The sequence below is a fragment of the Garra rufa genome, chromosome 6 (genome assembly GCF_049309525.1).
Source record: "Garra rufa chromosome 6, GarRuf1.0, whole genome shotgun sequence".
Taxonomy (NCBI): Eukaryota; Metazoa; Chordata; class Actinopteri; order Cypriniformes; family Cyprinidae; genus Garra; species Garra rufa.
In genome coordinates, this window is record NC_133366.1 from 48,479,536 (window position 1) to 48,506,970 (window position 27,435).

Genomic DNA, 27,435 nt, shown 5'->3' on the forward strand with positions numbered 1-27,435 from the left:
CCTCTGAAAGGCAGTACTAAATAAAAATGATGCTATTTAGGGAAAAATTTAAACATCTCTATTCTGTTCAAAAGTTTTCAACCCCCAGCTCTTAATGCATAGTTTTTCCTTCTGGAGCATCAGTGTGCGTTTAAACCTTCTGTAATAGTTGCATATGAGTCCCTCGGTTGTCCTCAGTGTGAAAAGATGAATCTTATAATCATAGAGTCATTGTTGGAAAGGGTTCAAATACACAACAATGCTACAAAAACACAGAATTTGTGGGACCTGAAATATTTTTCTGAAGAACAGCAGGCAGTTTTAACGTTTTGCAGATTCTACAAGGTGTATGTAAATTTTTTACTTCTACTGTATACAATTTGTATATATATATATAATCAAGTAAACAGTTTTTACTGTTGCTTGTTTACAACTACCAGCTTGTTTCTCTGGTTGTGTATATCTGCTGTTTGCTTGCATGTCTCATTCAATCTAGACAAGCTGTTTTTTAGAAAGTTTATGTAATGCTAATGGCATTTCATTCTAATTGGTTTTTGCAGATGAAAACTATGTCTGGCACTCTATCTGTTCATACTAATTCATACATCTCAGTCTCATGAATATCTAATAGCTTGGCTTGGATTTCCGATTGCGATGAAGCGCCTGGAAGACACCGAATGACCTTGACTTGGGACTTGAGGTTTGTTTTATGTCACAGTCTCTCGCAGATCATGTGTGACCCACACAGGGACCACAACACGAAATTCAAGCCATCTGTTATCCAACTGAGCAACGCTCTGCCTTTTTTATTGCCTGTTTTATGGCAAAACTGGGGCGTCGAGTTGCGATCAGTTTTGATTAAACATCCAAATTGTCGGAGATTCGCAAATCCGCCGGGTAGCTTTTACTGCACCGCTTTCGAACGGATTGGCATCCGGTCTGTTGCACCGCTAAATCACACGGCCCAGAGCGACCCAGACGGCATTGGACGCATTGAATTTGCTGCCATTTTAAGTAACAATATCCCCTGAATGTCACTTCCTCAGGGCCTGCGGGAGGAGGGGCGAAGAGACGGAGAAAAGCGAAAGAGCGATAAGAAAAACCTGACTCCCAAACGCCTCACCTTCAGAATTTATCTGCCTCTTTTTTCCCGACACACACATGCACACGTCTGCCCTTTCTCGATATGACGTGCTCACGTGAACTCCCATGAACTCAGTCTGCCCGTGTTCCTGGCATACGTGTGACGGTTCAACAGCACGCAGGCATGACACACCAGACCACCGCAGCCCTATTGCACATTAGAAAATCAATCCCTCCCGTGTCGGCGTGTGTCCAAAGGGCCCATAGAGCGCGCACCGCTGCCGGCGTGCTGAGTGGAGGCTTTTAAATGTCATTGGTTGAGCTGGGAAACATGCACAGAGATGCACGAGCCCATCAGCGCTTTCACTGAATGGAGAGTATCTCTTTACTGCTTCATTTAAGTGACTAATTACCCATCAGTTTGGGGCGCAGCGAGAAGCCGTGTGTGTTTTTGTGAAAGACAAAACAACAGATTTTTAAAAATGCAAATATTTATTTTGAACGAGTCGAGCAAAATGGTTCTTTAGTAATTCTTTAGCAGAGACGGTTGTGCGAAGATCCGCGTCTTCTAACTATAGCATTTTCTGTCGTGTTTAGATATTCCGGCTGACGTCTCAGGTAATGTCAGTTCAGCTATGCTCTGTTTACCTGACTTCTGAAACCTTGGAGTTCAGCGCAGACATTAAAATGCTTTTAACGCTGAGAAAAAACGGCAGACGCTCCTTTCATAAAATGACAAGCAAACAACATCGCCTAGCAACAGAAGCTGCTCCGAACCGCCGTCGTGTTTGGAGCCAGAGATTCAAGCGAGACATTTATAGCTAGAGGCCAGTTTGTCTGAGATGATAGGTTACTGTTCTTTATCATTTCGTAAAAGGTTTGGGTCATGTTATGAGAAACGTTCCAGAAAATAAAAACTTGACATTATTGCTCTGTTTGCACAGTTATCTGAAAAAATGTACTTTCAAGGAGAAATATGATACACTTTTGTAGCATTTTTTATTTCCAATATGCAAAAAAAATATTTATTTAGAAAGGCCTATTTATTTGTAATTAACTTTAACTATTTTGTAGTTATTATAGAAAAAATAGTAATATAAATGCAACAATTTATGTATTTATTTACCAAGTATTATTTGTTAATAGTTCATATTATTGTTAAGAGATATAAAAAAAAATTAAAAAATAAATATTTCTTTTATATACATTTTCCAGTCTCCAATTTTATTTCTAACATTTATAAAAAAGTATACAAAACATATCAACTTAGAAATAAATATAACATTATTAAATAGTAATAAAAAATATAGATTTATTTATATAAACTTTCATTTGAACTTCAATTGTATTTTTAACATTTGAAAAATATACATATGTATTTAAATATTATTGCAATTGAAATATAAATATGTATGTACATTTTCCAGCCTCCAATTTTATTTCTAACCTTTAAAAAAGGTATGCAAAAATATGAAATAAAAATAATAAAAAATTGATGATAAATCAATAATAATAAAAAATATTTTTATATAAACCTAATATATAATTTTTATATAAATATTATTTCTAACGTTTAAAAAATGTATACAAATAATTATATTGTTTATAATGTTTTTTTCTTTTATTTATATGAACTTTCCAGTCTCATTTTATTTCTAACATTAAAAAATTTATACAAATTTATGTATTTATTGACAAAGTATTATCTGCCATTTTTATATATTTATAGCTCCCAGTTGCTAATTCTCTATTATTTCTAGTACATTTATTTACAATTATTAAATATATAGTAATAATAATATAATATAATATAATAGTTATACATAATATAAAAGAATAAAATAATAATATAAATAATATAAATAATACAATAAAATAATAATAAAAAAATATTAATTTATTTAAATACATTTTTTCAGTCTCCAATTTAACATTTACAAAAAAAAAGAATAATATATATATATATATATAATTAACATTTCGTTATTATTTCTAACATTAAAATATTTATACCTTTGAAGCATATACTCATAAATGTAATGCTGAATAGGCAATGATCACACAGTCATAATAGACTGTTAATGGTGCAAAGTTTGATGTGCACTCGATATGTTAATAAGCTCATAATAAGCTTGACATGTACCAATCATAAAAGAGCATTTTATTTTATTTATTCATTTATTTTTTTAAAGCAATTTACAGTTTAAAAATTGTGTACACTGGAAGACGTTTGGTGTTGTTTCAAAACAAAGAACAATTTTATTGTCCTTTTATATGGCTCCTTGAAGTATCTTAAAGAAGTAGTAGCGGCATATAAGTTGCCATTAAAGCGTATTGTGTTGACGCTGCTGTTCTGAGCACAATTCTTTACACTGAAATATAAAAACCCATCCAAAATGGAAGAATCCAAATCTGATGGCTCTTTCTCTTTCACACTCTCCCTCTCTCTCTCTTTCCCCTTCTGTCTGAAGAGCCAGTTTTGCTCCACATAAAGCGCTCTAACAAGCAATTCAGGCCAGGTCTGTTTCTTCAGCTCCAGAGAGCTCCAGTCTAGCCTGTGTAATCAATCACAGTGTAACCATCTATTCCTGAAGACCTGCTGAAGCAAATGATATGCAGTAGCAGTCTCAGTACCCAGTTAACGGTCCAGAAAGGGGTTAGTCAGAAGAGGAAGAGGGGGGAAAAAAAATCACATTACTTTACATGCTGTGCTAATGAGGTAGATTAGCCTGGATGATTTTATCTTTCATTTAATTGCTTGAGTTGTTTAATAGGTACAAACAAAGCGTAAATGTGATATTTAAAGTGATGTTAAAAGAAGAAATGGATCTGGTGTCAAATAACAACTGCATTTTTAATGCATCATAGTAACATCAGGAGCGCAGTGAATGTGTGTAAATTTGGGTGTAATTCTAGCATAAATTATTTCATGCAAATGATTTACGAATGATTTATGTTATGCTTCGTTTTAAGACAACAATGTAACAATGCTTTCCCAAAAAGCTGATTGCATTCTTGCTATACAGTTGAGGTCAAAATTTTGCATCCCCCTTTCATCTGCAAAATGTTATTTTACCAAAGTAAGAGGGATCATATAAAGTGCATGTTATTGTTTATTTAGTACTGGCCTTAATAAGATATTTCACACAAAATGTTTACATATAATGCACACGAGAAAATAATAGTTGAATTTATAAAAATGACCCTGATAAAAAGTTTACATCCACTTGATTCTTAAAAACACATCTGTGGATCATTGTTCATGAGTCCCTTGTTTGTCCTGAACAGTTAAACTGCCTGCTGTTCTTCAGAAAAATCCTTCAGTTCCTACAAATTCTTTGTTTGTTTTTTTGTGTATTTGAACCTATTCTAACAATAACTGTATGATCTGTATTATATATCCATCTTTTCACACTGAGGACATTTGAGGGACTCAAATGCAACTATTCCAGAAGGTTCAAACACTCACTGATGCTTTGATGCTTCAGAAGAAAAACCATGCATTAAGAGCTGGGGATGTGTACATTTTTCTTAATTTGCCTAAATATCATATATATTTTTTTCATTTAGTACAGCTCTTTAGAAGCTACAAAAGATACTTGCATGTTTTCCAGAATACAAATTAAGTTAAATTTACCCTGATCTTCAAATTCAAAACGTTTTCAGCCCCTGGCTCTTATTTACGGTGGCCGACAGAGGCCAACGCGCTGCAAACAAGAAAACACATGCAAACAGAAAAAAACTACAACAAATTAAGAAAACATCTGACAACACAGGCGCTGCAAATCCTCGCAACGCAAACACAAATACAGAAACGCGCTGCAAATTCTCACAACACAACCAAACTCAGAAACGCGCTGCAAACACACGAGGGCGCTGCAAACTAACAAACGCGCTGCATATAGCACGGACCACAACGGAAATGTTTCAGGGGGACCTCAAAAAGTGACGAACTCATCTGGGACCTGATTATTTATATCACTATATTACCTGATTATTTATATCACTATCACCTTTAAATGATACTATACTATCACTAAAAGGTGATAGTTCACCGATAACACCTCTGCTCTGACCAACAGCCACTGAAAAAATAATCAGGTCCCAGATGGGTTCGTCACTTTTTGAGGTCCCCCTGAAACATTTCCGTTGTGGTCCGTGCTATATGTCGGCCACCGTACTTATTGCATGTTTTTCCCCTTTTGGAGCATCAGTGAGCAATTGAACCTTCTGTAATAGTTGCATATGAGTGTCTCAGTTGTCCTCAGTGTGAAAAGATGGATCTCAAAATTATACAGTCATTGTTGGAAAGGGTTCAAATACACAAAAATGCTGGAAAACCAAAGAATGTGTGGGACCTGAAGGATTTTCCTCAACTATTATATTCCCTTGTGGACTATATGTAAAAATCTTTTATGTGAAATATCTTATTCAGGTCAGTACCAAATAAACAATATCATGCATTTTGTATGATCCCTTTTATTTTGTTAAAATTATTAACATTTTGCCAATTCTGAAAGTGGGGTGTAACTTTTGACCTCAACTGTAATTATGATGTGTAGGTGTTGCAAGTACAAGAAAGGATCATTTGAAATGTTCAGGTCAATAAAAATAATCAAAAATCTCTTTCCACAGACATGTTTGGAGTTGGAACGCTATCTGCAGACGGAACCCAAACGGCTGTCCGACCTTTTTGACGAGGAACTAGACGGACTTCTTACTCCCTCCTTTATGAAAGAAGACGCGGATGAAGACCTGTTAGACCCCCTGCTTCCCAGCCTCAACAACCCCCCCAGTCCTCCTCCTGCTCACCTCACTCCACGCAAAGAACCCCACTCCTCCACTTCCTCTACTGTGACCACTCCAGACATCACCTTAGGGGTCAACGCAGCCCAGCTGAACGCCGTCACCTCCCTAACACCTCCCTCGTCCCCGGAACTGGGCCGTCACTTAGTCAAACCCACCCACACACTCAGTGCCTCGCCCGACGGGACCCTCACGCTCAAGCTAGTGGCCCGGAAGGTGGGCTTGAGTTCTGCCAAGCTCGTGGCGGCCCACCCAGTGCCGCTTTCTCCCCAACATGGCAGCAGCGGCACACAGAGTGACGGGGAACAGGGTGGCTCCTGCACCATAGGAGCTGGAGAGATGGCAGAGAACAAGAAGAGGGTCCATCGCTGCCAGTTCAACGGGTGTCGGAAGGTCTACACTAAGAGTTCACATCTGAAGGCGCATCAGAGGACACATACAGGTAAGCGAGTGTATTTTTGAGATTCACTTATTTGCAGTGATTATATTATTTCAGTGACTCAACCTGCGCAGTTGCCCAGTAGGTGGCAAGTGACTGTCTTTGAATAAATGGGTCTTATGCCGAGTTCAGACTGCACGATTTTCAAAGCAATCGTGTCACAGATCTTTTCACACTGCATGACTATCTGGGGTAGCATTCCGTCGCTGCTGTGTTCACACTTTACAATAGGAAGAATCACCGACAACTTTGTCCCGGTCCACAAACTACGTCTCACAACCAAACACACGTGAGAAGTGACATGGAAACAACGCGAGGTCAGTCGTGCAATTTCTCACGTGAGTTCTCATGTGAGATTGGGATTATTATAAAAAAAATGGTAGCCCGCAAGAAGCTTGTCATACAAATTGCATGTGCACTCATTTGCAGCGAAAAGAAAAGAAGCCAAAGCTATGCTTGTTGATATTGTGGTCTATACCTTCGTAACTCCTCCCCCAACTTCCCGCTGACCTGGATGTTGCTGTCTCATTGGCTGTAGGTAATCGCCGATGTTATTTTCAGTCAGATTACCTTTCACACGGCATGATTTTGAATCGCCGACAGGTCCAGATATTTAGCATGCCAAATATCTCACGGGTGTCGGCGACACGTCGGCGATTCTCTCAGATTGCTTCTTTGATAGTTCACACTGTGTGATTGTCACTCGCGTGAACGAGCACCGATTTGCCTGTGATTTCGGGCATTTGTTGGCGATTTCTCAAAACCTGTCCGCGAGTCAAAATCGGGGCTAAAATCATGCAGTCTGAACTCGGCATTAACTGACTCATTCAAAACAATTAAACTGTATTTGTACAGAAATACATTTTGGGGAAAAAAACAAATTACTTTCTTTCTGAGTGAATCATTGAATCATTTGTAGAACTGATTTGTTCTAAAACACTGATTTATTCAGCAACAATACCAGTTATTGTATTTGAGTGAGTCATTGAATCATTCTTTCATCTGATTTGTTTTTTTTAAAAAGCAATTCATTCAGGGATAAAACAAATCACTTTTTATTTGAGTGAGTCATTGAATCATTTATTCAGTTGATTTGTTTAAAAACAGATTAATTAAAGGAGGGGGAAAAGGAGTTTAATTAAAGAGGTAATGCTAAATACATTCACTTGTCTCGATGGATGAATCAGTGTTTTAGAACAAATCAATTCAGTGAATGATTCAGTGACTTACTTTACTGCTTTACCAGTTACTGTATTTGAGTGAGTTGTTGAATCACCAACTGAACTGACTCATTCAAAAACACTGATTTGTTCAGGAATTAGCTATTAACTGTATTCATGAGTGAGTCATTTATTGCATTCATTTGTTCAGAAATACTGATTCACTCATTCTTTGAGTGAGTCATTTGTTAAACGGATTCATTCTGAAACACTGATTTATTCAGGAATGATACCAGTTACTGTATTTGAGTGAGTCATTGAATCATTCAGTCCAACTGATCTGTTCTGAAAAAAAACTGATTCACTCAGGAATGATCCCAGTGACTTTCTTTATGAGTGAGTCACTGAATCATTTGTAGAACTGATTCATTCTAAAACACTGATTTATTCAATAATGATACCAGTTACTGTATTTGAGTGAGTCGTTGAATCATTCATTCAACTGATTTGTTCTAAAAGGCTGATTCATTCAGCAATAATCCCAGTAATTTTCTTTATGAGTGAGTCATTGAATCATTTGTGGAACTGATTTGTTCTGAATAACTGATTCAGGAATGAAACAAGTGATTCTGAGTGAGTCACTGAATCATTTATTCATTTGATTTGTTTAAAACACTGATTCATTCAGGGATGTAAAAAGTATACAGTAGTCAATATTTGAAGTGGATCAAAAAAGTTAATCAAAGTTGTCCTAAGACAAGAACGGGTATTGTTTTGGTTTTAGGACAGCTTTGATTAAAGATTTTGATCCACTTTAACTGTTGACTACTGTATGTAAACATGAATCAATGAATTGAATGAATGAGTTAATCCTAAATACATTCACTCATCTCGATGAATGAATCAGTATTTTAGAACAAATCAATTCAATAAATGATTTAGTGATTTACTTTACCTCTTTACTGAAAATACCATAGCTAGGGAGCCTTTGCAGCCTATTAGCAACACCCTGGCATCATGGCAATGTAATGGCATCATTTGTTTCATGTAGTTATTAATCTAATCAAGTGTTTAGATTATTTGCAGTTTTAAACACTTCTCCTGCTCTTACAGTAATAGCATGATATATTTAGGAATACTCAGTCATTTCCACGGCATTTATCATTAATTTTCTTATTTTGCGCAATCAATCTTATTTTCCACAATAAGCGACAAGCTGATGTAATTAATGGTACTTCACCGTCGCCATGGCAGCGCGCCTGTCCAGCCCCCTCGGCGGCAAACATTTTCTCAAGGTTGCGACAGTACTTCCTCAGCAGATTCGAATGGTGCAGGAAACGGCCATAATTCTCTGTCTCTTCGATCTCAATCCAAAAGCACTCAGACTGCTGTCCCAAAGCTGTCCATGGAGTGAATAACTGCCTCATGATGGATGGACCGGCTGGAATGAGACGTACTCGCCTGTATATTTCCCTACGTCTGCTGTGTGCCTGTTAACACACCAGGGCAGATCCCCAAGTCTTGAAACCAGAACATGCCACATGTTAATGGCTCCCTTCTGATGTATTAGAAAGTATTTAGGACGTGTGTATATATATTATGACACGAGGAGTGAAGGTTTAGAATGCACAAGAATACCAAGACGCCTTGTCAAGGTCCAAAAAGGACAAAAAAATAAATAAAAGTTTAAAGTATTTGACATGACGTGTACTTTCTGCATAATCAAACTTGATGTGTTACGCCAGGTTTAATGTAAATCAGACAAAATATATAAACTATATAATATAATATGTGATCCTGGACCACAAAACCAGTCCTAAGTAGCACAGGTATATTTGAAGCAATAGCCAAAAATACATTGTATTGGTCAAAATGATGCCAAAAAAATCTTTAGTATATTAAGTAAAGATCATGTTCCATGAAGATATTTTGTAAATTCCCTACTGTAAATATATCAAAACTTAATTTTTGATTAGTAATATGCATTGCTAAGAACTTTTTTGCACCCTCAGATTCCACATGTTCAAAAACTTTTATTGCACCATTTTCTAGCATCCAAATTTTTTGTAACATAATATTCATAACACAATTGTTTTTTTTTTACAGGAAAAAATCAACTAAAACGGCAATTATTAATTAATATTATATATTATAAATAAGACAAATTGTTAATTTATGTGAATTTGAAAAATATATATAATATATTATATTATATTATAATTAAAATGATAAAATTATAATATTATATTATATTTTTAGGTATAGGTTTGATGTGAATGAGACCAAATGTGAATTTTATGTGAATGTGAAAAAAATATATGTATTAAAATTAAATAAATATAAAGATAAAATAAAATATACGATTTGAATTTGATATTATATAAAATATATTATATAAATCAAACTAAAACTGCATTGATTTTGTACTAAAACTGTAATATAATATAATATATTGTGAAATTATTAATGTAAAAAAACTACACAATTTAAAATATTGTGAAATTTAATGTGACGAAACTATATAATATAAACTATATAAATCAAACTAAAACTGCATTATTTATTAGCTCTGGTGTTTGATTTCGCACCAAAACTTTAATATAATATAAAATATATTGTGAATTTATTCATGTAAAAAAATACTACATAATTTAATATATTGTGAAATTTAACGTGAAAAACTACTTAATATAATATAATGTGAAATTAAATGTGGAAAAACTATATAATATAATATTTATAATTTTTGCAAAAAAAAATCAAACTAAAGCTGCATTTTTCATTAGCTCTAGTCTTTGTTTTTGCTCAAACTTTACAATACACTTAATTATATTATATTATATTTTGGATAAATGCAATATAGAAATTAATGAAAGACTAGGGCTCATGAACAATGCTCTTTTATTTAGATTTTTCAGCAACAAAAACAATATATTATATTTGGCAGACAAATCAGTGTTTAAACTGCTGTTGCTTGCTTGCCACAATAATGCACATTTTAATTCCTTTTTCCTAAGTACAAGTGCATTATTCATTAACCGTAGTCTTTGAGCAATTTCTGTATTGCATTTGTCCAAAAAAAAAAACAAAGCAGCAATGAGCTGCGTTAAAATCTGATGCCAAAGCGATTCGTCAACTCGTTTGCAATTAGCGAAATCCTATTTCGGAGGCGTTATTACTTGGACAAATTCTGTGATTGAGATTTGTACAGAAAACGAAGGCGGCGTGAATGGAAATGACATTGCCCTCTGGAGCGTTTTATGAATGGCGTTCGGGAACGAGATAAGCGCTGGTTTTCAGGGAGACACGGAGGGGTGAAGAGAGGAACGAGCCAGCACTCGTTTCCACTTTGTCTGTTGCTCCGCGCTCCATTAAAACGAAGTCGGATTCGTACAAAAAACTTGGAAGAGCGGTGAAGGGCAGAAAATGGCTTTCTGCTTGGTGCCGCCGTGAGCCGCACAGATCATAATGAGGCTTTCTGTCTCCAGTTTAACTGAGAAAATGTAATTAAGCGAGACTCCGGCACCTGTAAGGGTGCACCGAGAGAGAAAAAGTGTGTGTGAGAGAGGAAAGGTTTTGTGATGGGGGTGGGGAGTTGCCAGGCAACTGGTGTGTCTCCGAACGGGACTCTATAATTGGGAACGATTCTCGGGTCTCGGCGCGGGTTTCAGCTTACACCAGTAGCCTCGTCCGTGCACTTTCATTCCCACGAGCACGCATGCATACGCACCTATATCCACTTGTACATACATGTATCATGTAACATCCTCGTTGCCAGGCAACTGCATCCTCCCCTGCCAGTGCGAGCCATAATTGGCTGGTGGCACAGAGGGACAGACGATGCCAGATCGAGCCGGCTCCACTGCTGCCTCCTACGTTACGCTCCTGCCTGGTTGCTAGGCGACAAACTCGAGCATCCATGCCTCCCTGACTTATAATTGGCTGGTGCTGCGGTCGTAGCGAGCACAGGTCTAAACCTGTCCTGCTTAATGTGGCTAGCTTGTGAATGTGTGTGAAAGGGAATGCAATTTAGCGCTCGAATTCTGATCTAAATATAACCTGTTGTTGTTTTTATGGCTCAGAATGAAAGTGTGGCCGTCATGGAAGGTTCTTCGTGCTCCACAACAAGTCAACACGAAATGAATTCACAGTCCGTGTTACTTGTATAGTGGCATGTTTTAGATCTTAATTTTTTTTTTTTTTAATGGATTAACTTTTAAAATAAATAACATTTAAAAATGAATAAATAAACAAGCTTTAAAAATAACTGAATAAATAAAAGAAAAATAAACAAATAAATAAATAGGCTTTTAAAACAAACAAATAAATAAAACCTTTTCAACTAAACAAATAAATAAATAGGCTATATAAATAAATAAATTAAATAAGTAAATAAACATTTAAAATTTTAATGACCTAATAACGTAATGAATAAATAAAAGAACATTTAAAATAAACAAATAACTTAATAGGCTTTTTAAATAAATAAAAGAACATTTAAAACAAACAAATAAATTGGCTTTTAAGATAAATAAATAAATCCATTTAAAACTAAACAAATAAATAAATAGACTTTATAAATAAAGATTTAAACAACTTAATAGGCTTGATTAAAATGAACAAATAGAAAAGGTTTTTAAAATAAATAAAGAGATACGACCACTTAAAATAAACAAATAAATAAATAAATGGGATTTACAATTAAATAAATAGGCTTTTAAAATAAATAAAATGAAAGAACATTTAAAATAAACAAATAACTTTATAGGTATTTTAAATAAGTAAAAAATAAATAAATAAAAGAACATTTAAAACAAAAATAAATAGGCTTTTAAAACAAATAAATTAATCCATTTTAAACTAAACAAATAAATAGGCTTTATAAATAAATAGCATTTTAAAATAAATAAATACCAACATTTAAAATAAACAACTAAATAGGCTTTTAATAGCCTAATAACATAATAAATAAATAAATAAATAAATAAATAAGACCATTTTAAATAAACATAAGTTTTTAACAATTAATAAATAAATAAATAAGGCCATTTAAAATAAACAAATAAATACATAGAATTTACAAATAAATGAACAGGATTTTAAAATAAATAAATAAATGAAAACATGTTTAATAACTTAATGAATAAATAAACATTTAAAATAAAAAAATATTGTACGTAAATAAATAGGCTTTTTAAAGAATTGATGAATAAATTTACATTTTAAAGCAATCGCATGGGTAAAATTAATTGTCATACTTCTGCTTGGTTATTTGTTAACAGTATATCAGACGTCAGTAAAAAATTGAAGTTGCTTGCAATTTTTTTGTATTAAAAAGTAAACATTTTTGTTATAAACTGACATGTATTAAAATAGTAAATAGAATCCATTTTGATTTAATGACTGTTAGTTAAATTTAGGAGCCGTCTTTGCGTGAAAATCTGACTTTTATCATCAAGCTATTTACATGAAGCCACAGTCTTGTTTCAGAAGATTTGTAGATGTGGCAAACAGTGGAGACAGGGCCAGCTGGTTGACAGTAAATATGAGGTTCCTCCCCATTACCCATCATTACTACTCCAATTATCACCTCTCCCAGAGATCCAAATAAACTCTGCCTGCCCCCCATTTCATACGATACGTTCAGCAGCGCTAATGAACAAGTGACGAGACCCCATACGAGCCGGAGATCTCCACCAACGCAGCTCCCATCCACAACGAAAACATACAACATCAAAAATGTGAACACAGCCTCTCACATCTGTTAAACGCATTGAAGAAGCTCATCGAGTGCGAGTTCATTTGGTCCGACAGCTGTGCGCTCTAATGACGATCATGTATTTCATAAACTCCAATTGTGTCGACACTCTTCTGATAGGCTAATCAACTTAAAACAAATGAATTAGACGGCTGGCTGGACCGAGTCGCTGATTTCGAGGCCCCACGAGGAAGAAAGTGTGGTTTTAATCAGGTGTGTGTGTGTCTGTTTGTGTGTCCGTATCAGGGGAGAAGCCGTACAAGTGCTCATGGGAAGGCTGTGAATGGCGGTTCGCGAGAAGCGACGAGTTGACGAGGCACTACCGCAAACATACCGGCGCCAAGCCTTTCAAGTGCAATCACTGCGACAGGTGAGTCAAAACACCGGACGATCACCTGTAAATGCTAGCTGACATGTCAGACTATTACACTTCATGTTACAACTTAATATTATACTTCAATACAACTTGATATTATAGATTCTGCAAAATGTTAATTATTTTACCAAAATAAGAGGGATCATACAAAATGCCTGTATGATATTTTTTATTTAGTACTGTCCTGAGTAAGATATTTATATCTGTATATATGTACTTCTATATATAATACTGTGTTGTTACCTGAATGTTCCACAGCTGTTTTTTGTTTTTGTTTTTTGTTTTGTTTTTTGCCTGCTGTTCTTCAGAAAAATCCTTCAGGTCCCACAAATTCTTTGGTTTTTCAGCATTTTTTTGTGTATTTGAACCCTTTTAAACAATGACTGTATGATCTTGAGATCCATCTTTTCACACTGAGGATAACTGAGGGACTCATATGCAACTATTACAGAAGGTTTAAATGCTCACTGATGCTCCAGAAGGAAAAAACGATGCATTAAGATCTGGGGGGTGAAAACTTTTGAACAAAATGAAGATGTGTAAATTTTTCTTATTTTGCCTAATTATCATATTTTTTTTCATTTAATACTGCCTTTCAGATGTTACTGAAGATATTTGCATGTTTCCCAGAAGTCAAAAAAAGTTACATTTACCCTGATCTTTAAATTAAAAATAAGTTTTTAATGCATGTTTTTTCTTTCTAGAGCATCGGTGAGCATTTGAACCTTCTGTAATAGTTGCATATGAGTCCCTCAGTTGTCCTCAGTGGGAAAAGATGCATCTCAAAATCATACAGTCATTGTTGGAAAGGGTTCAAATACACAAAAATACTAAAAAACCTAAGAATTTGTGGGGCCTGAAGGATTTTTCCAATGAACAGCGGGCAGTTTAACTGTTCAGGACAAAGAAGGGACTCATGAACAACCATCACAGCTGTGGATCATTTAAGTAACAACACGGTATGAAGAATCAAGTGTATGTAAACTTTTGAATGGGATCATTTTTATAAATTCAACTATTATTTTCTCTTGTGGACTATATGTAATCATCTTTTATGTAAAATATCTTATTCAGGTCAGTACTACATAAAAAATAACAAGCATTTTGTATGATCCCTCTTATTTTGGTCAAATAACATTTAGCAGATTGCAAGGTATATATTTTTTTTAAGAAATACTGTTTTGTAATTTAAATAATAAAAACAAATCAGCCTCATTTAGTTCTTACCAAGCCTCGTTTAGTTCTAGCACCTTGTTGGGATTTTGGGACTTCGTGGTCAGCAATTTCTGTAACCTGATTTATATCTTAAACATTATTTTTAATGGCAAAATCTAACACAGGTGTCCTGGGTCTAAAATGTGATGAATAGTCTGAAATCTTTTCATTTTCAAATCTCTAAGATGGTCCACCTGTCACCTGTGCTGCTAGATGTAGCTTAATGATTAAAAACATCTGCTATTCAGACAATGGTTTCTCTGTAGTCACCAGATTTAGTAAATAAGCTTTCGGATTGAGCGTAGTGAGTGACAACTGGAGTCATCTGCTGCATTTCTTCGGCAATTACATTTACTTGCATTTGTGTTAGAGAGACTAAAATGTCCTAAATGTTTTCTTTCTTCCTTATATTGCAAATTCATGCAATATACGGAAGAAGGAAGAGGACAAATTCATTATAGTAATTTGGTTTGTTTGTGGACAGTCAAGTACAACAAGATGACATAAAACAAACTCTTTCATTCAAAGAAAGAGTCACTAAGTTATTTGATTCCCAGCATTGCATTGTACTATATATACAGTATTGTGCAAAAGTCATAGGCCATTAGTGTTTTCACCAACAAAAATGTTTTTAAGCCAGTTATTTTTGCTGTAGTGTGTCAGTAGAAAATATCAGTTTACATTTCCAAACATTGCTATTTCCATTACTTGTAATAATCCAGTGAGATCCAGGAGTCTGACAACAGGTTTCTTGAAGCGTCTTAGAGACAATGCCACAGTTCTTCTGGATTTAGTCCATCTCAGTTTTTTTTAATCTTTGTGTCATTCCAGACAGACTTGATGATGGTGAGATCAGATCTCTGTGCAAAGCACATTCATTGTGCAATGCATATAAAAATCTCACTAGATTATTACAATTAGAGTGAGTGAGTGAGTGAGTGAGTGAGTGAGTGAGTGAGTGAGTGAGTGAGTGAGTGAGTGAGTGAGTGAGTGAGTGAGTGAGTGAGTGAGTGAGTGAGTGAGTGAGTGAGTGAGTGAGTGAGTGAGTGAGTGAGTGAGTGAGTGAGTGAGTGAGTGAGTGAGTGAGTGAGTGTGTGTGTGTGTGTGTGTGTGTGTGTGTGTGTGTGTGTGTGTGTGTGTGTGTGTGTGTGTGTGTGTGTGTGTGTGTGTGTGTGTGTGTGTGTGTGTGTGTGTGTGTGTGTGTGTGTGTGTGTGTGTGTGTACGTACCTGGTATTCATCACGTTGTGGGGACCAAATGTCCCCACAAGGATAGGAATACCAGTAGATTTTGACCTTGTGGGGACATTTCTCAGGTCCCCATGAGGAAACAGGCTTATAAATCATGCACAATGAGTTTTTTTGATGAAGTAAAAGTTTGCACAATCTCCTGTGAGGGCTAGGTTTAGGTGTAGGGTAGGTGTAGGGCAATAGAAAGTACGGTTTGTACAGTATAAAAACCATTACGCCTATGGAATGTCCCCATAAAACATGTAAACCCAACGTGTGTGTGTGTGTGTGTGTGTGTGTGTGTGTGTGTGTGTGTGTGTGTGTGTGTACCTGGTATTCATCACGTTGTGGGGACCAAATGTCCCCACAAGGATAGGAATACCAGTAGATTTTGACCTTGTGGGGACATTTCTTAGGTCCCCATGAGGAAACAGGCTTATAAATCATGCACAATGAGTTTTTCTGAGGAAGTAAAAGTGTGCACAATCTCCTGTGAGGGCTAGGTTTACATAAAACATGTAAACCCAACGTGTGTGTGTGTGTGTGTGTGTGTGTGTGTGTGTGTGTGTGTGTGTGTGTGTGTGTGTGTGTGTGTGTGTGTGTGTGTGTGTGTGTGTGTGTGTGTGTGTGTGTGTGTGTGTGTGTGTGTGTGTGTGTGTGTGTACCCCTGACATTCAAAAGCTTGGGATAGTAAGAATTTTTTCATGTTTTAAATGTCTTTTCTGCTTATCAAAGCTGCATTTATGTGATTAAAACTACAGAAAAAAAACTATAATATTGTGAAATATTTTTGCAATTTAAAATAGCGGTTTTCTGTTCAAAGCTGAATTTTCAGCATCATTACTCTTCAGTGTCACATGATCCTTCAGCAATCATTCTAATATGCTGATTTATTACCAATGTTAGAAACAGTTGTGCTGCTTTACATTTTATTAATCAAAGAATATCCAAAAAACTCGTATGTATCAGTATACACTACCATTTAAAGTTTGGGCAAGAAATAAAATTGTAAATTAAAATTAATTAAAATTATTACATTTTGAAAGAAATTAATACTTTTATTTAGCAAGGATCTGTTAATTTTATAAAAAGTGATTGTAAAGATTTATATTATTGGAAAAGATTTCTATTTTGTATAAATGCTGCTCTTTTTTAATGTTTTATTTATCAATGAATTTCCATATATTAAGCAGCACAACTGTTTCCAACATTGATAATAAATCAGCATATTACAATTATTTCTGAAAAATCATGTGACACTGCAGACTGGAGTAATGGCTGATAAAAATTCAGCTTTGCATCACAGAAATAAAGTAGATTTTATATTTTCATAGCCACTTCTCACTGATCTAAGTTGTCACTTATGAGAACATGCGACGATTTGCCTCAGATTATGGGCTTTTGTCCACAATCTCAGAAAATTGGGACTAAATTAGCATACTTTGCAAAACTGCATACCTAAAGACATCTCAACCAGTTGGGCATTCAAATATTGTTAACTTAGTTCCAGCAATAACAGTTCTGTCTTAGACACTACTAAACTGAAAGATTCAGAATGCTCCACACAAAAGCTGTAATCAATGCAAATGCATGCTGTACGCTCTAAATGTTCCAACATACTTTACATGGAAGTGCTTTTATTTCATAAAACATAAACATCATAAAATATAAAAAGTATGCATTTCCATTTGAGTACAAAGCTAAGCACGTAGATCTGTGCTTTCTTTCAGAACATTTTCAAATTGGGTGCAGTGCCTGCGAGACAGTTGCCTCCTGGTATTGACCAAGAGCTTCCACCTCTGAAGTGAATCTTAACTCGTCTTCGCTTTGATGTATAAATAGGTCCTTCATGCTTGTTAGACTTGCGTATCTCACTTTGAGCTCAGCTCCGCCCTCTCTTGTCATCCTGGCTGCTCGTACACCTTGGGGAATCCATTCTGCAGTTGTCAAGGGAGCCCCGGATTACCATTACAATGATGGAGTTGACGGGAACAGTGGAGAGCAGCGTGCTGAGGGGCTCCCCGTCTCGTCTGAACAGTAAATACAGTAGAGCGAGACGCTAGACCTGTAGCCGTGGCCCTCAGGCCCAGTCTTAATCCGGCCCGACCGTGTCCGGACCCCCTGTCAGGACGGCGGGGTGGGGGTGTGGAAGAGGGTGGAGGTACACCAGCTGGTTTGGTGCCTCCTGGCAGTGGCTTGATCTGCCATCTGTCCGACCCTGCCAAAAACACACCCCTTGATTTCCCAATTTGTGGTCCTCCCCTTGTCGTTCCAGGACAGGTGAGACTTAGCATGAAAGCATATGTCTTGGGGATGGGTCAAGATGCTCCAACAATCAATAGGTTTATCCTGACTTTTTCTGAAGAGTTTTCCCTCAATATCCTCCTAATTTGTTGCTTATTGGTAGTAGCCTTTCTTACCATTAATAAGCAGCAATTTATGAGTTTAGTTGTTGTAGTAATTATGTTTGGGTATTTAGTAGGGTTAAGGGATCTAGAATATGGAATATAGTCAAACAACCAATTTAATAGTTATTGTTATTTAAAGGGTCAGTTCACCTAAAAATTTAAATAAGCTCACAAATTAATCACCCTCATGGCGTCCTAGGCGTATATGACTTCCTTCTTTCAGACAAATCCAATTGGAGTTATATTTAAAAAAAAGCCTGGCTCTTTCAAGCTTTATCATGGCAATAGGTGGGTTTCTCTTCAACAGGTGCAATAAAGTGCATCCATCCATAATAAAAAGTGCTTCACACGGCTCCAGGGGGTGGATTAAGGCCTCCTGTAGCGAATCGATGCGTTTTTGTAAGAAAACGCATGGAAAAGCATTGGCTTTAGGACTTCAAAAGCATCTTGATGCATAAAGTTTGCATGAACTGTGAGCTATAGTACTTTAAAAAAAAAAAATCCAGATATTTAAAACGCGGTAATATAAAGCACTAAAATGAAGCATTACTTTTTGCCCAGAAAATATATTGTCATGTGACCACAATAATATCGAGACAGTTTTGCTATCCCAATGTGCAGCTCCCATGTTCAAGGCTCAGAAAGGTAGTAAGGACATCCATAAAATAGTCCAAATGTGAATGTACGCTGACATAGAAGAGAAGAAACTGTTGAATAAAGTTATTATTTTTTGTTTTCTTCGTGCACAAAAAGTATTCTCATGGCTTCATAATATTACAGTTGAATCACTGATATCACATTGACTATTTTAACAATGTCCTTATTACCTTTAAGGGCCTTGAACGTTTCGGTTGCATTGCTGTCTATGCAGGGTCAGAAAGCTCTCGGATTTCATCAAAAATCTCTTAATCTGTGTTCTAAAGATGATTAAAAGTCTTACAGGTGGAATTTTGATAGAAGATCCAGATTTCAAGTAACACATCTAATCATTCATCTTCTTCTCCCTCAGGTGTTTCTCTCGATCTGATCACTTGGCACTGCACATGAAGAGGCACATCTGAGGAGGAGGAGGTGGCAAAATGGCGAGGTGGAGGAAGAGACGGAAGGTAGAGGGAGAGAAGGAGAGGGATTATGGGAAGGACCTGGATACCACTCAGGCCGTTCGCTCATCCCACCAGAAAGAGAGGACCCCCCCGTAGGGGAACCAATCAGCACGGGCTGAACTTAGACCAGGTCTTGAGGTTTGGTCGGCCACGTCTGACCATGAGGACGTAAATTCGGAGGTCTACGGATCTGAGAAGGTGGTACGACATCTTATGTCACTTAAAGACAATGTACTTCAGTAGGTATTTGCCTAATGCGCAAAACATCAATGACTTGATTTAGTTACTACTATTGCGTTCCAATTTAAAGCTTTCGTCAGTTTTACATAGAGTACGTCTTACAACGATTGTCGATTATCGTCCCGAATGCATCTCCTCAAGAACCTTTGGAGAACATTGTAGCGATAAGACGCCAATCCAAAGAGATGGATCTCTTTTTGTTTATTTCCCATTTTGAGCAAGGATTATCTTTCTGCTTTGATCCCGCCAATCCACATCTAAGATCTAAAGTGGAATGGTTATCCATCTTAGGCGAAGTGGAATCACCCATCGCTCAAATGTGAATCTGATTGGAGGCAGTGGAGGAAACGCTCTTACCTTCTTCGTTCTCTCTTTCACGTCCCTCCCTGCCAACCAACCGCTGCGCAGCGACACTTTCAGACTTTTTATAAAGAAAAAAAAAAAAGGAAGAGATCTTTTTGAATGATGACTATGTTATATAATTCAAAAGACTTCTTTTTGGCTTTTCTCCTGTGGATGTGTACAAATTAGAAAAATAAAAATAAATAAAAAACGGACCAAAAAAAAAAAAAACTGCCATATGCACAAGGCGAAGAGTAGTGGATTCTACACTGGCACAGACCGCATCTGAGGTGGACTTAATTTCTATAGAAAGCAAACTTTAAGTGGCGAAAAAAGAAAAGAAAAGCAATGTTGTTGTTGCACACGTTTTGAGCATTCCTCAACATTATTTATGACCCATGAAACGTTATCCCATAAACTTGGGTTCCTTCGGGATTTTTCTAGGACTAGCATGAAATGAGAAAAGCACCATGGTTTATCTGTGGACTTCACAACAGAATAATGACTTCCATCATTCAAGGCAGAGATTTGCAATCACAACGTTTAGATTTTTTTAAACGCATCATGGTATGTCCAGAAAAACTGTCTGGACAGACATTTCCCATCAATTATTTTAGTTTGCACGGACGGAAGCTACATGTTTAGACTTTGTGATGGTTTTCTTTCTTACATTTGACACATCTGCCATGTGTTCCCAGTAAAAACAGCTGTACAGTGTGAAAATTGTATAGTAAAAGTGAGGTTTAAATTACAACGTACAATCAAGTGTGGGATGGAAAGTGTTCCTGAATGTAAGGTTGTTTGATTGTGGACGGCCCTACACTTATGCAATCATTCAGACCACTGAAAGGCCTGATCTGCTCAAGATAGATCCCACTGTGGCTTGAAAATCTACACAAATTATGCTTGTAGAAGGAATAATTCACATAAAATGAGAAATCTGTCATTGTTTACTTACCATAATGACTTCCTTTCCTTGGTGGAACGTAGTAGATGTTTTGAACAATGTCCATAATGCTCTTTTTCCTACAGTGAAAAATGGAAATGGAGGCTGTCAAACTCCAAAAAACGACGTGGAAACACCATAAAAGTAGTTTATAACGTAACTGTAGTTTGAGACTTGTGAAACAGACCAAAACTCATTCACAAGTCTACTTTCAGCAGTAGCTCTTAAATCTCATTCTCACTTCCATATTTTCAAAATGCCAACAAACAATTAAGACATGGAAAAGCATTAGGACTTCAAAAGCATCTTAAAGCATGAACTCTGAGCACTAGTATTAAAAAATTCAGATTTCATTTAAAATAAAATAAGTTGTATGGCTTTGGACCAACATAAGGGTCAGTAAAGGGTCATTTTTGTGTGAACTATCTCTTTTCCAACAACCTGTTAAAGCGGTTTTGCGCTCAAGATGTATGCCACTGTGGCTCATGCATAAAGATCTACCCAAATGCTTGTTGATGAAGGAATAAATCACACAAAATGAGAAATCTGTCATTGTTTACTCACCCTAATGTCGTTTCAAACCAGTATGGCTCTCTTTTCTTGGTGGAACGCAGATGTTTAGAAGAATGTCCATGGTGCTCTATTTACTGAAATGAAAAATTGGAGGCTGTCAATCTCCAAAAATGACATGGAAGCACCATAAGAATAGGCTGTAATGTAACTGTATTTCAAGACTTGTGGGAAACAGACCAAAATGGCAAACAAACAATTACAAGACTTGGATAAAACATTGGCCTTAGGACTTAAAGTATCTTCGTGCATCAAGTTTGCATGAACATAATGATATAAAAGTATAAAAGTCATACACACTCTTAAAAATAAAGGTTCTTTATTTGCATCAATGGTTCTATGAAGAACCTTGAACATCCATGGAACTTTTTTCAATGTAGAAAAGGTTCTATAGTGTTCTTTAGATTTTTAAAATCTTCTTCAAAATGGTTCTTTTAGGTACTGTTCACTGAACCAAAAATGGTTCTTCTTTGGAACCTTTTGGAAACCTTTCTTTTTAAGAGTGCATCTTTGGACCAACACAACGGTTAGTAAATGACAATTTCCATTTTTGTGTGAAATATCTCTTTTCCAGCAACCTGTGGTTTATAGTGGTTTTGTGTGTGTTGTGGTGTAAACCACATTTGTATGATTGAATTCAGAATCCCAGATCTGAAGATGTAAAAAAAAAAATGAGCACAAAAACCTAGATTAGATTTATTTTTAACCATTGCATACTGTATATAAACATCAAGATGCTGATTCAAAGACTTCTAAACCCCTGCGATCAAGGCATAAACAGATTCAAAATTAATGTTAGACAGCATAGTCATTTTTGTTGCATATCATGACCATTAGGAACCATATCTCCAGATTTAAGAACATATCGGTTCATATCGGCCGAAAACAGGAGATGGACAAGGATATTCATGTCTTGTTCAAGCCGTCTGTCAGTTCCTCGTCCTTCTCACTCACTTGTCTAACACGGACCAACGGGAGGCCCGTCTGTCAGAATGGCAGTATGGGTAATGAGAAAGGAATTGGGCTCTCCCGGCAGCGGCCAGCGCTGGTCGCCCCCTCAATGGGGCGGAACGGAGTAGGACCACACTGGGGGTCGCACGGCACACTTATGCTGACCGGGAGATCTTATCGCAACCGCCCGACACAGTCAATTTCACCATGTAGCCGGGTGTCAGCTTACCTCCCTCCCTGGCCACATTAGCTCCATGAAAAATAACAAAGACACAAGGTCACCAGAATCCAGAGCAGAGCCGCGTGCATCCGATGTCCTCAAGAGACCATTGTACGGGCCGCTTTTACAGCTAAAATCTAGTGCATGAAATCTGCTTTTCATCGAGGATTTAAGACTGCAATCTGAAATGTTACAATTTAGAAATTTGTAGTTGAGAAATCATAATCTTGGGCTATGCAGACCAGGACGTAAAGCATTTTGTCCTTTTTTTTTTTTGGTCAACACAATCCAATGTAACCTCTTAAAAATTATTAGAAGATCAATCCTGATGATCATGTATGCAAGATGATTTCAAAGAGTTAGATTTGAAATAGATGCAAATAATGGCATCAGGTTTTTTTTAGGGTCTGTGGCGAGAAACACAAAACGCACTACCAGTCAAATGTTTTTCAAAAAGATTTTTAATGTTTTTTTAAGGCTCTTCTTCTCATCAAGCCTGCATTTATTTGATCAAAAGTACAGCAAAACAGTAAAATTTTAAAATATTTTTACTATTTAAAATAACAATTTTCTATTTAAATGTCAGTTATTCATGTGATCAAAGCTCCTGATCCTTTAGAAATCATTCTAATATGCTGATTTGCTGTTTTCATTATTATTACTATAAATGTATATAAGACAGCTGAGTACGTTTTTTTTTTCAGGATTTTTTGATGAATAGAAATGTATTTGAAATTAAAACGTTTTTTGTAACATTATACACTAAACTATTTAAAAGAGTAAGTATTTTTTATTTTTTTTTCGGAACTTTCTATTCATCAAAGAAACCTTAAAATTCTGCTCAGCTGTTTTTAACATAATAATAATAATAATAATAATAAATGTTTTTTGGAGCAGAAAATCAGAATATTAGAATAATTTCTGAAGGCTTATGTGACTGGAATAATGATGCTAAAAATTCAGAAATCAGAAATAAATTACATTTTAAAATATATTCAAATAGAAAACCGTTGTTTTAAATAATACAAATATTTCAAAATGTTAGTGCTTTTACAGTACGTTGGATCAAATAAATGCAGGCTTGGTGATCAGACGAGAAAAACATCAAACATTTTACCGTTCAAAAACTTTTGACTGGTAGTGCATTTCACCTCAAAAACCAAAAGAATTAATATTTAAAAAAAGGAAGACTTTTTCTGCATTGTGACATTATTACCCAATTTTCATTTAAATTCCAAATTTTAATTTGAATGGAAATGGAAATATTTAAGAAATAATATAAAACACAACAACTATATGTGTATATTTTTAAATGTATAAAATGAAATTTATTCCGTTTTTTTTTCATGAGAATTTAGATACAAAATGTGCATAAACCGTCATGCCAATATTGTCACAATGCAAAATAATCTTAATTATCATCTTCATAGGCTTAACAGGCTTGACCTAGGCATTTCTCGTCAGGTTTTATGAGGATTCCCAATGTACCTGAATGCTAATGGGAGAAACAGTGTTCACGTTACAAGTCTTGTGCTAACTTATTGCATTCTGTGAATCATGATATACGATGTTCACTAGTGGTTTTCCCTATGTACTTTTGACCATTTGTTCACTTTAAGTGCACCTTTTTCCTCAACTCCTTTTTTTAACATCCTCCAGCCGGACCAATTAGGGATGTTACCTTGGCAAAGCCTAGCTAATGAGTTTGTCTTAATGGTCCGGAGAAACCCCACAGAGAAGCTCGTTGTCTGCTTTTTAGGGCTTGTTTTATGTGCACTGTCTTTAGTTTCTCTCAAGTGTGTATAAACCTTGTACGTTACCCACTTATACAGCTTTTAAATCGCTCAGACGACTAACTGACCTTTTTGCTGTGGGACAATGCAATTATTTGTAATTACAGATGCACACTTGCAGGTACGTTTTTACATTCTACCGTGTAAAATGTTCATTCTGAGGATCTGGCATGTGCAGAGACACTACTAAACATGCAGGGAACACTAAATTAGGAGTCTGAATGCATTTCATATCTCGTGATGCTATGATTAGTCCGTTTTAGAGGTCTGTACATTGTTTTTGGATTGATGCATTAGTCTGTATGTTCACGTTAGCAGCTGGTCTCCGTTTGCTCACTAGACATCTGAAGCATTGTTTTCTTTGTACCCTTCTATTGCTCAAAACGCTGTGCTAAAAGCTTTCAAATGGATGGTATGAAACTGATAAACAGAGTGATTTCCAATGTTCGTTGCACTCGTAGCGTAGTTTTCCGGTTAAAGGCTTTTTCCCCACACTTCCTGCTGTAAATTCAATCTGTTTGGATCCCTCTGCTTTTCGCAGGCATTTCACGCTTTCCACTTTGCTCCTATATTTATGCCGTTTTTTATTTTGATTCTTTGTTTTATTTGCTGTAAAAAGTGTTTGCATATATTATTTGTATTATATGATGTTAGTATGACAATGTTCTTTATTAAGGAAAAAGGAAAAGAGTTTATTTTTGTTACTGGTTTGTTTCATAATTCTTTTTTAAATTGGTATTGTAATATATCTATGCAAGAACTGTTAAGTGAAGCATTTTTATTTAAGAATGTCATTATGTGTAATAAATGGTAGAATCTTACTGATATTGGAGTCTCCTTGTTGTTGTTTTTTTATCGCTTTTTAGGATTCCTGAGGTCGGAATGTCTTGGAAAAATTCGACAGAACACAAAAAATCTATTTCATATTTCTGTGGTACTGAATGGAATTTCTATCATAATTTGGAACCAAAAACAATCAATTATTTTACTGAGATCAAAAAAGCAATTATGGGGTAAAAAAAAAATGTTTCCAAATTCCAATTCCAGTTAAAAAATAATTCATATGAATTAAGGTAAGCAAACTCTAAATCCACATCCACAAATCAGAGTTACAGTATATTTAAATATCATATAACATATTTAACAAAAAAATCATAATTGAAATTATTTGCAAAATAAGTTCCCAGATTGCTGTATTTCTAAATTAAAAACCCAATTTCAAAACTTTTTAGTGTACATTAGTGCACAACTTTTGATGCAATACAACATAAAAACACAAAGAAAATTTGCAAAACAGAATGTAATTATTTTGTATAGAATCCACCCCCCACAAAAAAATATAAAATAATTAATATAAAAACTGACTATACCTAATACATATTCTATAAATGCTGTATTTATTGAATACTAAAGTTGTATAATTTATTACATACACACATACATGTATATATACATATACATCCATCCATTCATTTCAATTATATATAATTTTAATTGTGTGTGTATACATATTATACATATCTATATTGTTTAATTGTTTATATATATATATATATATATATATATATATATATATATATATATATTAATACAAATTCTGTATTTTTGTTGATATACAAATTCTATAAAAAATAGAATTTTATAGAACAATTTTTATATTAATACCTATAAATTATATTTTATGTACAGTAACATTATATATATATATATATATATATATATATATATATATATATATAATGATTAGTTATTATCTTATTTAGATAAGAATATCCGTTTTTGCATTTTTATATTAATTATTTTGTATATTTTATTTATTTTAATAAATAAAATAAAATATGGATTCTAAATAAACAGAAACTGAATCAACACCCATAATTCACAATATAGAAATCATATAAATAAATGTAAAAGGGTGTTCAAGGCAAAAAAAAAAAAAACACTCATAGTCGAAATCATTTGCAAAACAATTTCCCAGATTGCGTGCATCAGCAGAGAGAGAGAGAAAAGCAAAAATCTTGCGAGTTACTTGCGCAGTCCCTTACACTTAATAAACTAATGGCTTCCTTGTAGCTATTTGATTCTTAATTACAACCCGAAGATGCTCATGAATATATGTATGCGTCTTTCTCTCTGTCTCTCCATCTATGCCTCTTTATCTCTCTCTCTGCCTGTCTGTCTGTCTCCATCTTTCTCTGCCACTGTAGTGCAGAGTCTCTCTCCATCCCTCGCTCACTATGTTGAAAATTTTGTGCGTTGATAACCAAGTTGATGATTTCTCTTCCATTTATTAAGCCTTTGCCCGTGACAAACAGATAAAAGGGTAATTCAATAACTAATGGATAATTAGGGTGCAATTACGTACAAGAAAATGGCCTTGCACAGTGTATTAATTCTGCAAATGTATTCGGTATGGGTTATTCCCAAAAGGTTCCTCATCTATAACTAATGTACATAATTGAAACGGGCACCCTCATCTTACGATTCATTCACTTGTATCTGTCTGACTTATTGCCTATCATTTTACAATTATACTGACATGATGGTTCATGTCTAGAGTGCTTTGGGGACTGAGAATCCATTTGCAATGGAGAAAAATCTCTGAATATGACGTTCCTTTCACTTACAGGATGAATCGCACCAAACCTGTCCAGATCATGCGCAGGTCATATTTCACCCTAAAAGGAGACAAAGAGAATAATAAATTCAATTTTGCATTCTGAAAATGAACACCATTACAGCATTAGTTTCATTAAGCACATTTTAAACCCCAATTCTCATTACCACAGTGCAAAACGATCTCAATATTTTACATATT

The 27,435-nt window shown here is 35.3% G+C and overlaps 1 protein-coding gene across 1 annotated transcript in view; it reads left to right on the forward strand.

Annotated features, from left to right (window-relative positions):
• The window catches only part of klf7a (Kruppel like factor 7a), a 52,452-nt gene extending 27,010 nt beyond the window's left edge, over positions 1 to 25,442 (forward strand). The window contains exons 2-4 of the mRNA XM_073842972.1: positions 5,698 to 6,310; positions 13,472 to 13,595; positions 19,462 to 25,442. Coding sequence (XP_073699073.1) covers positions 5,698 to 6,310; positions 13,472 to 13,595; positions 19,462 to 19,513 — 789 coding nt within the window. The 3' untranslated portion in view covers positions 19,514 to 25,442. The remainder of the gene's footprint in view (positions 1 to 5,697; positions 6,311 to 13,471; positions 13,596 to 19,461) is intronic.
• Positions 25,443 to 27,435: the final 1,993 nt, after the last annotated feature.